Genomic DNA, 13929 nt, shown 5'->3' on the forward strand with positions numbered 1-13929 from the left:
TAAACGTCGACACTGATGGATGTCTGCATACATGAACACAGCAAACAGAATTATGAATATGGCACAGACATACGCTTGTTTTACTTCAGCACACTGTTGCATGCATAGGGTGGACCTACATCTCTCTGGGAAGGATCCTGAGCGTTTGCAAGCCAGGTAGGTGGATAAGGCCTTTCCAAAGAAAATCTCAGATGTTAAGAAAACTGCAATAGTGATCTAAAGAAGATCAACAAGGCCAATATAAAAGAAAACAGACTTTTTGTTCAAGTCCCTTGTTGGATAATCTAATAAACGGGAACATAGTAGGTTACTGGGATAACAATGCGGAGGTCATTTCAAGCCTAGCCATTTCATCCCAATGTAATACAATGGATACTCCAGTCAATACCTAGGATTTTAGTTAGTAGTGCTTCCCCATGTCCAGGAGGGTTGTTGGCACTATCCCCGGTAAGAATTTACAGTGCCCCATCCATTCGCCTAGGTTCCTTTGAACAGTGTCATAGAGGTGCTCTGCTTCGCATGAATTAGCAGCATATTCCAAAGATGCAGCAGTTGCTGGGAAACAAATCTGTCCCTCCAGCATGTCTTATTCAAGTCTCAGACTATATTTAGGTTCCTGGAACAAGTAGCTCTAGTCCTGTTTGATTTAAAGATGTACAGCAAATTCATTAGGTTTGTGTTAGAGATTGCTCCATAAGCCAGGCGCAAGTCCACCTCTACGAACTATATACGATACTGAGTATAGTGACAGGAACTTTAGCCGGTCTGTGTAAGGCACATGCTGGAGTCCCCTGCTCTTCTTAGTTAGAAACCTCTGAGGTCTCTCCAACTGCTGCAGGTGCTTTGCACGGTACATGCCAAAAGGGGCATTATACTCAATTACGGGCCTGATTAGTGACGAGTACAAAGGGGTTATAACCGCCTTTGCTAGTGTGCTATGTAGAAAGGCTTCCTTACTACAGTAGACACATGGTGGTCAAAGTTAAGGTCGCAGTCTACCTGTGATCCTAGATCTCTTACCCTTTGTAGGTACATAGGGGTATTGTTAATTTGATAGTATGAAGGGACACTGTTTTTACCGAAGGGAATAATTATGCATTTCTTTGCATTCACTTTGAGACCGCGATTAAGACACCAGTTGTTGCTCTGCATAAGACCCTCCTTAAGTATACTAACATAATTTGGGGATTCAATAGTTGCACCCAGTTTGCAGTCATCCTCAAACTTGGTCAGCCACAGCCCCATAGTTATGGCCTGAACGTCTAAGAAGTACATACCGAACAGTAGGGGGCCAGCATCGACCCTTGTGGCACCTGCTGGGGACAGGTCTGCTGGTTGATGTGGAGTCATCCACTTTGATAGCGTGTGACCAGTTTGTGAGCCAGTTGTCAAACCATCTTACAACATAGGGGTTTACATTCAGTTTGCTAGGTTTATCAGTAATTCCTGAGTCTGGGATTGTGTCAAAGGCCTTTGCCAAGTCGAGGTATGAAGTCCACCAGGTTTAACAGGCAGGATTTGCCCTTGACGAAGCCAAACTGGGTGGGATCCAGGGCTTGGAGGTTGCCAATGTCTTCATTTACAAAGTCCATGATGTTCCATTCCGTGGCTTTACAGATGAGCCTGGACAGACTTATGGGTCTATAATTCCTTGGGTCTGTTGCTAAGCCACCTTTGTGGAAGGGAATAACTGTTGTTATTCTCCATTCCACAGGAACAAAGATTGTGGTTAGGCTGTGATTGAATACGGTATTTAATGGTGGTGCTAGTTTGTATTTTAGTTTGTTGAGAAGACAGCCTGGGATGCATTCTGGTCCCAAACAGGCTGTTTTTTTTTCCTTGCACACGGCTTTAATGACCTGCACTTCAGATATGTAGGGTGGGGGGGAGTTGGGGGCAAGGCTTGTGATAAGTTTGGAGGGGATAACGGAGTGAAACTTTTGCCAAATCTGTCTGCTAGCAGGTTTGCCATCTCTGCAGTATCAGTGTGTGTGAAACAGTTACTCACTAGTTAAGCACATGCTTGGGTCCTACCTTTTAGGCTACATACGTAGCTGTAAAAGGTCTGATAGTTATCCTTGGCTGTGATTAAGTTTTTCTCAAAGTTAACCTTAGAGGATTTGACAGGTTGTCTTACTTGCCTGTTGAGGCTAAGGAGGGTGCTTTTTCCATTGCTAGGGCCTAGTCTTAGTTTTCTTAGACTGCAATCTTTTGCGTTTGTCGTAAAGTTTGTTGGTGCTGGATGTCCACCAGGGCGGCTTGTTTTTACTTGGGGTTCTGGGTTTGATTCTCTCTGGAACAGCTGCGTCTATACACTTACACAAGTGATGGTAAAGGGCTTTAGTGTAAGCTTTGGTGTAAGTTACTACTTCCAGCTGGGGGTGGGGATCAGAATGCATTTATACCTTTCCCTAGGATGGTAGAGTTTGCTCCTGTTTGGTTCTGAAGGAAGCATTTGTGTACAATAGACTAGCTGATGATTTGAATAACTGGAAAGTGATATTTTAAAAGCAAAGTATTTGAGCAGACTGTGTGGATAATTATTATGGAGTTATTGATTTATGTGCCTTCCTGATGTGGTGATACAAGAGATCAGACATAAGAGTTACTAAATTTGGTTAAATTACTTCAAATAGTCTTATTTTCTACTCTGAAAATATGTTAGAAGTTATGCCAAAATATGATCCAAGTTTAGAAGGCTTTAAGAGTATAACTTCTACATAAGACTTCAAAGCAAGATATGTTAGACATTCATAATGTGACATCAGAAAACGATGCTTCACATCAGGACAGTAAGGATTTCCTTGATGGGAATAACTGGAAAACTTTATGCAGAATATCCTGGCAAGTAGCTGTTTCAAGGTAACAGGAGGCACTGAATTGTCTATAAGCTGGTTAAAGGTTTAATAGAATGCTGGAAGGAAGAACCATCCGCAAGTGTTGAAGAAACAAAGACTACAAATTGATTATTACGATAGACTGAAATTAATTCAGCCTTAAAATGTCTTTTTCATCCTTTAGTATCTTTTATTACAGTCACCTAATCTGATAAGATTCTGTTAAGAGGGGTTTCTCATGGAGATGCTTCTTAACTTAAAATATGTTAACCCTGGATTAATGCAGATGGTTTACTAGATACTATGAAGTGCAAATGATGACTTTTTTCTATTTGCACAATGTACTGTGTGAGGGAGAAGCTGATGAAATTAATATTTGCAAGTGTATTAACATTTATATGGTTACTTACGTAGGTAATGTACTTTATTAGTGGCTTTGGTGGACTTTCAAATTGGTATATAATCAGTGACTCAACCATACAGAGGTAGATATGTTGTGGTTTGTCTTTCGGCTTTTCCCGGTAAGGGGTCGCCACAGTGGAACTCCGGTCCGCTAATGATTGGCAGTAGATTTTTAAGAAACGCCGAGGTGCCAGCTCGACACTCAACCTTCAGTGAAGGCACGCCCATTTATGCACGCATGTCTTTCGAACACTACCCAACCGCGGGGAGGACATGCAGACTCCACACAGAAGGCACTCCCAAGCCCAGCCGAGAATTGAACAGGAGAACCTCTTGCTGTGAGGTAACAACGCTACAGCTGTACCACCGCGGCATACAGAGGTAGATATGTACTGAGTTTAATTTCTTTGTTATATATGTTACTCCATATTATGAAGGAACGTTTTTAAATGTAGAAGTCCTTGTGCTATTAAAACAGAAAAAGATATAACTATTAGCACCACTATAACCATGTAATATTTGCATGAGCAATTTTCACAGCAGATTGGAATAATGAGTGCATCCAGCTAATTTTCATTATTTTTGACTTGGACATATAAGCACACATTTGCGAAGATTCAACCCAGACGGTGTTAAAGTTGATTTGTTTTATTGTCAGACCAATAAATGTAATTTTTTTTTTAAAAATGCCTGAAAAGTAGGGCCTCAAGTGCAGTCCCAGAGACCCCTATAACCACCCTGCTGAATTAGGGGGGAGGGCTTCTAACTTCACTTATGCCATGATATGGCAAAGTGACTCAAATAACTTACTCCCTGGATCCCCCAACTTAGAGGCATGCTGCAAAAGACTGGTCAGAGGTCAGCTGGTGCTCATACTATGGGACTCATCCTTCTAATGCATGTTTCCTGAAGTAGATACTTGGGCCCACTCCTTCAAGACCCTTGACATTTGCTGAAGCAGATGCTGAGCACAAATTTAAGCCCTTTCCTAGTCAAGGAGAATTACCTGGTCACAGGGAGGCTGTTTTGTAAACTGAATGGCCATCAGGAGGATGTGAAAATGAAGTGTTTCTTTAGCCTTTCCATGATTCTCTAGTAAAGGACTGGGTTGTGCAAAGACCCATCCCTGTCTTGGCTGCTTTCAACTGTTGCCACTCTTCTGGCAATGATACAGATGAAAAGCTCCTCCCTCCTATGTGTGTGACGGACTGTTTTGAGTCATTGGCACTTAATGAAATGCTTTATGTCATCATCTACTCTTCCTAGGCAGTATGAGCAGAGTAGGTCTCTAGCCTGTTTATCTCATGAACATTTTATTAATTTGGCACTTTAAAACATCAAAAGCAGTAACATTTGAATAATGAACATAAGAATCAAGATGCAAACTGAGCTAGTGGCAGAAATGTGCTCAAAAGCCGTACTAATTTCAAGACGGGCAAGTTTTATCACTGAATTGCAAAGGGCATGTTTTCAAGTATGGGAGCGAAGGAAAAATGCTGAACAAATGGAATAAATGATAAACAAAGGAGGAACCCAGTTATTAATAAGACCAAATGAAGACAGTAGTACAGTTTTACAGTTCGCTTCTGCAGTACTATTTCAGCAAAATAAAGGGTTTTTACAGAAGACAATGTCATGATGCAACACTGGAAGACTATACTAACTTCATGAAGTTCAAGTTCTCTTAAAGAAGGAATGCAAGACAATACTAAATAAGATCTCATTTTATGCAGGAGCCAAGTTCTTTTCTGACCTGTGGTGATGCACATATATCATTTAGGTACTTACTGTAAACCCAAACCTTAAAAAAAAAATCCAAGTCACTAACCACATACAGAACTTCCATTCACCATGTCATGTTATAAAAGCAAAACTCGCCGCAATTGTTCTCATGTGTGTTATGGGGGGAGGGAAGCATCTTTACCAGGCTCCACTCGTACTAAGTACTGTCATAGGGGAAAGATGCATCCCCAAATACTCAGTTCTTCTGTACCAAAAACCATAAAAAGAGTACTGATGCTGAAGAGTATACAAGTAGTGCAACACAACAGGTGGGAGAAAAAAACACAGTGAATGCTGTCCTTGAAAATTAACCTACTGATAGATGGAATGGGAGAGCATTACTTCCAGCAAATAACTGTGCAAGTAGCAAGTTTTCAATGCAGCAGTTTTAGTCAGCAGGTAAATCTATATGAAATGATTAATGAGCAATAAATGCCTGGGGCACAATAAAAAAAAAAAAAAAAAAAAAAAAGATTCCATTTAGAAAAGATGTGTTGAACTCCACTCAAGAAATGCACCATACATATGACCCAAGATACTTGGAAACAGTATAAGTTGTACAGAAACACTAGAAGCCACTGCAACAGTACAGAGGGGGAGTGCAGTTTTGCTTACCCAAAAAGCGGTTCTACAGCCAAGTTAATATAAAACAGTACAGTGACAGCTACCCATAATGACTTCTTCACTCTGACAAAACTCTACTTACCCATGGTACCCAGATGTTGCAACTGAGACTACTTTAAACCACCAGGGCAACATAATGCTCAACAATCCTGCAAATACCATGATGTGCCCTCACTAGACTGGAGTCGTCTTCCAAGTACATAACACATGTAATGCTTGGTTTACTGTAAACTACAACTTCTGAACAAGGATTCTGGAATGATGGCCACATTAATCCACTAGCAGAATTGTTCCCATTACAGCCTGCAGCATTTGGGGGGGGGGGGGGCAACAAACCATACTCTTCCAGGACATAAAATGCACCTCAGTTACAGTAGGATGAAGGAAATACAGTAAAATGTACCACAAGGAATTTCGGATCTCAGCTTGAGACAGCTGCTCTAATGTCCAAATCTAAGTAACAGATGTTCCACGTCCTGTAGAAAAAGTGTAGGCTATGAAAACAGGCAGTCTTCACTCCAATGATTTATCAAAGGTAAACACTGCAGAAAGATGAAGCATAATGTAAGCAGTGCCTGACATATACTCCAGAAGTGGAGAAAGCATTCTAAGACATGCCCCCAACTTGAGAAAAAAAAGAAACCACTCATGAAACAAATGACAAATTTACAAGGTATGAAGAGTCTTAAGCTATGACTCCTAACACTTCTGTGCAAATGACATGTTAACTCCATAGCAGCTGCTCAGACATTCATCAACAAATTTTTGCAAATCACTTCTTCCATTCTTCACATTCAGTTTCCCATGTCACATTCTACCCACGCAGAGGAGAATGAAATCAAACAATGGGAACAATCTACCGGTCATGTCCAAGGCTTCAGTCTAAAATCTCTACACTCCAGTTATCCTTTAAGGACACTAGCGACCCACATCAGAACTCCTCTGCCTTAAGTCCTTCAGGTTACTCATATACAGCACACTGCTCTCACATCAGTTCCTCATCCCCCAATTTTTTTTTTTTATTCTGAAACCATTCCACCTGTCAATAGATACACTCAAAAGGTTTCCAGAACTTAAAGACAAACAAAATGAGATTTCACCAGTAACAAGCTCAAATAAAGTCCAGTTTCCTTGAGTTCAGTTCTCAAATGTTACACCCACAGCTCTTTGAATGACTTGTCTACAGCTCTGCTGAACTGAGATAAGTGATGTGTTCATCATACATCAGCTATCCTAGGTCTCCCCCCACTGCCCCTAAATAAAAGATGACTGCAGATACTGAATCCTATTTGCCATCCCTCTATCATCTTTCTAATCTGCAGTAAATATTGTTCTAAAACTTAGATTACACTTACTACCAGATTTCAAATCATCCAAATATTTGCCACTTGTCAAAGTACATATAATAAAAAGAATAAAAGCTTTGGCAGTTGCATTCATATAAGAGGAAGCAAGGCCTTGAAAAAACATCCATACCATCTCCTTTAAAAATTAAGGAAGGTCGGTCATAACAAAATCAGTCAGTGAACCTCAAGAAAACATGCAAGCTTTTAGCATTTGCAATGAAATGTTTAATAACTATCATTCTGTTTTAAAAGAATGTAATTGGATAAAAATATATTGTATAATGATAGCAACACATTAACAAAAAATTGCAGTATCAGATAATGAAAGCACTACCAATAATTCCTCCTACCTTGAGCTCTTCTTCAAGTTTATCCAGGCTGCTCTGGGATCCATGCTGTCGGGGACCTTCACTTTCAGAACGTGGTACATCATTATAAAACACACTAGCACCAACTACAGAACCACCATCTCTTGTTTTTCCACCAGAGAGGTTCACTCCTGCAGCACACCACAACTGAAAACAATACAACATATGTCACAACAATTGTACATAAAATGTTTTTTCCTATTACAAGACCTTCCTTTTCATAAAACTTCAAAATGTTTCTGGTTCATTCATCATAACAAACAGTTTGTCAATGAAAATTAAAACACTTCTGATGTTAAGTGCTAAGCAAATTAGCAGAATGGATGTATTAGGCCTCTATATTATTCAAATATGGTTTAAGCAATATATCTTCAGTAAAATGACTACATATTGGGTAAAAAAAAAACAATTAATAGCCATTTAAGCAGACTTTGCAATACTCAAATTATTGGGAGGGGGGAGTAAACACTGATTTGCATCATCATACTACTATAATGACATTACCACTGCAGTAGAAGGAGGACAAAAATCGGGCAGCAACTGAATGTGCTAAAAAACAAAAGAAAAAATATACTAAGAGTCAGATGAGAAGGGAAGAAATGTGTGAAAAAGGAATAAAAATAATTGCAAGTGCAGAAAACACCTGGAACAACCTCCATGTCGATCAGGATCAGACACAGGAATGATTAAGGAGAGGTGAATTTAAAATAATGAAAGGTTAATATTAGTGGTCCAAGACAGTGGACTATGTACACATTGGTTTATAAAGCCCATTGAATATGTGGGAGAAACAGACCAATACAGGTTCTATAAAACAGAACTGTAAACAGTATTGCATCTTGTTGCTGGATGTCATACACTAATGGCAGAGGGCCTGAATACTGAAAGGCACAATAATGTGGCAAAACGGCTGCACTGGGGATTGTGCAAACATTCCAATAGTGAAGCAGCTGAGAAGCATTGGAAACAAAGTACAAAGCATTACAGAGAATGATGAAGTTTATATCCCATGGGATCATCCATTACCAACAGTTCAAAAAATATATGCCAGAAAGCCAGATATAGTAGTCCATGAAAAGAAGAGAAAAGTAGCATTGATCATTGAAAATTGCTACACCCAGTGATTAGAGTGTCTTGCATACAAGAGAGAGACAAAGTCATAAAATACCAGCATATGCAGGTAGAAACAAGGGCAATCTGGAAGAAGGATACCCAGATAGTTCCAATAGCAGTAGGAGCAATGAGTCACATAAAACAGAATTTACAGTCTTATTTAAATATGCTACCAATAAATATAACTCTGTACAGGTCCATATTAAAAGACCGAAGAGGTGTTTCATCAAACACCTCTTGGTCGACACGTAATGAGCGAACGCTCAAAACAGCCATTTCTTTCCATGGGAAAGAAATCACTTGGCCATTCCCATGTGTTTGCCCCTTTCCTTACTGTAGTGCAATCTTGGAGTTGGTATATTTAGTGTGTGTGTGTGTTTGTGCTAGCGGTTTCTTTCCGCTGTTTTGAGCATTCGCACTTTAGTGCATTCGCTCATTACGTGTCGACCAAGAGGTGCTCTCTGAAACACCTCTTTGGTCTTTTAATATAGATCCCTCTGTACGAACTGTAGGAGGAGTCAGTTCTGGGTACAATGCAGGTGCTGCTAAGAGCACTTTTGGCTAACACCAAAGTCTGAAACATTACTAATCTGATTAACTTTAATCATACTTTGACTTAGGGATGGGGTCAATTCTCGTCATGGTATTGGAAACCCAAAAGATTTGGGGAAGGACTATCCTGTTAGTTCAGATAAGGTGAATAGAAACATCAATGTTAAAGGTTATTACAGTACTGCAGTGGCGGTACTGCGGTAGCGCTGTCACCTCACAGTAAGACGTCCTGTTCGATTCCCAGCTAGAGCGTCTTCTGTATGGAGACATGCTTGAATGGGCGTACCTTCGTTGAAGGTTGTGCATCAGGGCTGGCAACTCAGCACGTAAAAAATCTACTGCCAATCATTAGCGGACCGGAGTTTCCGCTGTGCTGACCCCTAACAGGGAAAAGCCGAAAGACACAACAACAACACTTTTGACAGACAGGAAAAAAGATACATTCAAGAACAAAATGTTATCAGCTGGAGCTTTGGCAGGTCTCCACAGTGAGAGAAACTAGGTACATCTTCTCTGCCCCCTCTCAAGCCTCTTCAGTGCTTATTAACCTTTTACAATTGGACACCTCATCCAGACAATGAACAGCATCCATTTACTATGACCAAGTAATAAACACTTCCCACAACTCCTCAGTTCAGCAGGTTGTTACACCTTCAAATTATAAACTGATTAAGTTATAACTACTTAAGCAAAGTCTTCTTGCCACAGTGTTACAGCTATAATATCCCAAGTGATACGGACAACAAGCAGAATTGTTCCTTTTCTTTTGTACAGCCCCTCACCACTTAGCAGAGCCCATCGTGTCTAAGACTACAATCAACTTGAACGTTCTTCATTATCCTACAGCTTAGAGTCCCTCAAAAGCTTTCCCTTCTCCCCCAAATAATATTCTCCATTCTTCCTGAGAGCAGCCTAGGTAACATTGCACCTTCTCCTGAGTTAATTGATAATTTTCCATTACCATGCTTAGGCCATGAACTTCAGTGACTTCTGTAGCTGTTACCTTCCTTGTCTGAGAGTTTCTAAATATGAAAAGATATTTCCAGCCCCCTACAGAAGCCGCCATCTTTAAAATTACTCTCCTCAGTGGCGGTTATCCACCTTTGTCCTAGCATTACTGCCACGATGAACACTGAAACAAAAGTTATGTACTCACCATAACGACAGATCGGTGTTGCCTTCTTTTCATCCGATTCAACCTTTGGGTTATCTAATCTGACCTCAGCACCTTCAGAAGCTGTGAATACAGGGTTCTGACTCCTCTTACCCATAATACCTCTCTTCCACCCAATACCTCAGATCGAATTTGCCTACTTATCAACGAACAAAGTCTTTTAACATTTCATAAAACATATCTAAATTCTGTACCAGAATATAACCTGGAGAAAAAAAATGAACCAAGGTTGTGCAATGACAAGGTTCCTAGTTAAATCTACTCAGAGTAGAACCAGGAAAAATATTTTTTGGAAGAAGAAAGGAGGGAGGCAAATTGAAATAGACAAAAAGAAGACAAGATGGATCTATTGTTATGGTGGATGCACAACTTTCTTACCAGTTGTTGTCTTTTTCCATCCGATTCAACCTTTTGAGACAGATTCCCTAGCCATAAACCTGCGAGGTATCAAGCAATTACATTCTTAAGAATGGTGGAACCAAAAGATGTATGGGGTCTTGACTGTATATTCAGCTTTTAATTAGAAATGAATGTGTGAATTGGGGACAATGTTTCGGCAGTACAGATTTCATCTATAGTAATTCATAAAAGCAGTAGAAGTAAAGACAGACCTTGTTGAGTAAGTTCTTGGTTTCTTAGAGAGTCCTAATTTTTTTCTAGACAAAGACTACTGAGTGCATGTTGAAAAACACTTTGGCCTAGTTTGGCTTTAGAAAAAACTACAAACAGATCAGAATTTTTGAAATCTTTTGTCATCTGGAGATAAAATCTAAGCTGCAGAGTATATCCTCCTTTGTTGGAAAATCTTAAGAAACCTGGTAAAATAATGGTTTGATTTTTGTTACTTTTGGATGCCACTTTTGAGATGAATGTAGAATTCATCCTCAGAGAAACCAAAACCTTATGGATAATTAAGTAAAGAGGCTTACAAGAAAGTGCTTGTAATTTGGGAATCCAAGAAGACTACTTTAAGTCTGCTGAAGCTGCTAGGTCAAAGGGGGGGGGGGGTTGTTAACAACTGAAGCATGACAGTTATACCCCATGGAGGAAGGAACCTTTATGGGTCATCTAAATAAGAAAGTTCCCTTTAGAAAGGGCTTTGAAATCTTTAGAGATGCTATAGCCATCTGATTTTGTCCAATATGGAAATTGGAACTAACAGTTAATTACACTTTAATTACTGAAAAGCTGGATCCTTTTATGAAAAGGTCTGACAAGAAGTCTAGAATGGAAGGAAGGCAGCTGAAAAGGGATCTATCCCCTTAGCAGCTGCCCAGATACAGAATATCTCTTCCATTTGCAAAGGTAAACTTTTCCGGTACTCTATTTTAGAATAGCAAAATATGACCCATTTGCATGAAAAGCCCGGCATTTCTGGCCACAGTTAAAATTGGAAGAACCATGCAGTTAGCTTCAGTGCCTCAGGGTCTAGGTGAGGTTGCCTCGAATGGATGCGTCAGAAGGTCTGGATGATTCTTCAGGGTCCAGAAAGACACAGGATAGGAGGCCAGAGGAAGGGAAACCACATTTTCTGGAGGCCAGAATGGAGCAATGAGGATTTCCTTGGCCTTGCACCTTCTTGGTTTCTGAATGAACTTTGTTATCAGATAAAGGAGGAAAAGGCATATAGAAGACCTGGGGGCCAATTGTAGACTAGAGTGTCTCACTGTGACTGTCAATGTGGAGGAATTAGGGTGAAGTAATGGTTGTCCTTAAAATTTAGGTATGAAGTAAAAAGATCACAGCATAGTTGATCTCAGAGACTGAAGACCTAATTCACCACTGCTTCAATGAGTGATCACTTGTGAGACAGGAGGGTGGATATGCTCAATTTGTCCATTAACACGGTGGAAGTCCCAGAAATATATGTTGCTATGGGAAGAAGTCACTCACTGCCACAATCTCATGGCCTCTTGGCATAGATGATATGAAGGGGTTCTGCCTTGCTTGCCAGTGTACCAGGCTAATATACTGACCATCTGGGATGGAGATGACACCCCCGGGGAAAGAGTCCTGGAAAGTCTGCAATGCTGGGAGAACTGTCCTCATCTCCAGGACACCAATGTGGAGACTGCGTTTGACATTGAACAGTCTTCCCTTCGAAACAGTCCCCCACCCTAGGAAGGCAGCCTCTGTGATGAGGGGATGTGGAGAAAATAGCCAACCTTCTGAGAGCGCTGATGAGGTCAACCACCATGTAATGTGAGACTTTCACATGGGTGTTAGATGAATCCATGCATTGAGAGGATGGAGGAACTGAAACCACTGTACCAAAAGGCTCCACTGATAAATTCTCATGTGGTATCTGGCTAGGGGAACTAACGTTATTGTTGAAGCCATCAGTTCTAGCAACTGAAGGATAAGTCTTGCAACTGGCAAAGGGTGCTGAATAACTTGCAAGGCTGTCTACTGCAGAGATATAATCCTGGACTCTAGGAGAGTGGCCATCTGGTTGCTCGTGTTCAACTGACAACCAATGAACTTGTGTGGGTATCAATTTGCTTTTGGAGTGGTTGATTGATCTCCAAATGTTGAAACTGGAGCAAGGAGCTCCACTGCTGAAGGAGAGCCCTGGTTGGTGGGGTGAGGAACCAATCATGTAAGTTTGGGAAAACCCAGAACCTTAATAGTCTGAGATGTGCTGTGGCTACTGCTATGCACTTGAACAACCAAGGGGTGCTGTGGTGAGACCAGAGGTCATTGACCTGAACTGGAAAAGAAGAGATCTTCTTGACTGCCTTGAAATCTTGATATGGTAAGTAGGCATTCCTGGTGGAGATTTACACAGCACATCCAAACAACCTACCTCAAAAGAGGTAGAATGGACTGAGCCCATGACTCCCAAGAACGCTGTCAAACTGATTCAGATTATGGAGGTCCAAAACTGGCCGTAGGTCCTGTCTTTTTCAGAATTAAAAAGAACGTGGAATAGACTCTGGATTTTAACTGGTGGGGGGGGGGGGCAACTGCTGGATGACTGTTTTCCTAACAACTTTAAGACTTCTGTTGTTGTGGATTCCATCTGATGAGGTGGAACTGTGGGAATCCTTTTAGTTAAGGGAATGGGACACAAAATGCATTATACAGCCTCTGGTGACTATTTGTAGCACCCAAGTGTCTGATATGATGGCCTCCCAGGCTTGAGGGTGCAGTGATAAGCGCCCCCCTGACTGTCTCCAGAGTGAGGCATTTGGGTAATCCTTCAGGTTCAGTGGAAGGATTTCTCAGAAAAAGGGCTACTGAATCTATGATTATGCACTCAACCTATGCTTTGATGGGGACATTCATTGAAACTGTTCCTGCCTTGGGAGGACTTGTCTGCAGGAGCATCATGGTTGAACCCTCGAGACTTCCTGAACCACATCATCTTGCCGTCTCTCAGATTTCTGCAGAAGGTTTCCTGAGGGGTAGAGAAGTGGATTCCAATGGCAGAAAGTGTCTCACCATATTGTTCTATCCTGGTGAAAATTTCCTTAACCTTTGGTTCAAAGAGTGCGAAACCATCAGAGGGAGTATTAAGAAAGGATGTCTTGAAGCCTTCTGTTAAGTCACACATTCACATTCAGGCATGCAGGCGGACAGCTATGCTGTTACCTGCAGCTCTAACCATACCATCAGCAGCACTGGAAAGCAGACAAATAGATGCATTACACATACCCTGTGACTTGGACAACTGGAACTTCCCTGTTTTCTGGATGTATGTCAGTAGGTTCCTTGACAGGAACTTGGTG

At 40.9% G+C, this 13929-nt stretch overlaps 1 protein-coding gene across 1 annotated transcript in view; it reads right to left on the reverse strand.

Annotated features, from left to right (window-relative positions):
• The window catches only part of SPAG9 (sperm associated antigen 9), a 2484778-nt gene that overhangs the window by 652109 nt on the left and 1818740 nt on the right, over positions 1 to 13929 (reverse strand). Inside the window, exon 17 of the mRNA XM_044084932.1 lies at positions 7342 to 7506. Within this exon, the coding sequence (XP_043940867.1) occupies positions 7342 to 7506 (165 nt within the window). The remainder of the gene's footprint in view (positions 1 to 7341; positions 7507 to 13929) is intronic.

Source organism: Protopterus annectens, chromosome 10.part0 (assembly GCF_019279795.1).
Source record: "Protopterus annectens isolate FY-2018-M chromosome 10.part0, PAN1.0, whole genome shotgun sequence".
NCBI lineage: Eukaryota > Metazoa > Chordata > Ceratodontiformes > Protopteridae > Protopterus > Protopterus annectens.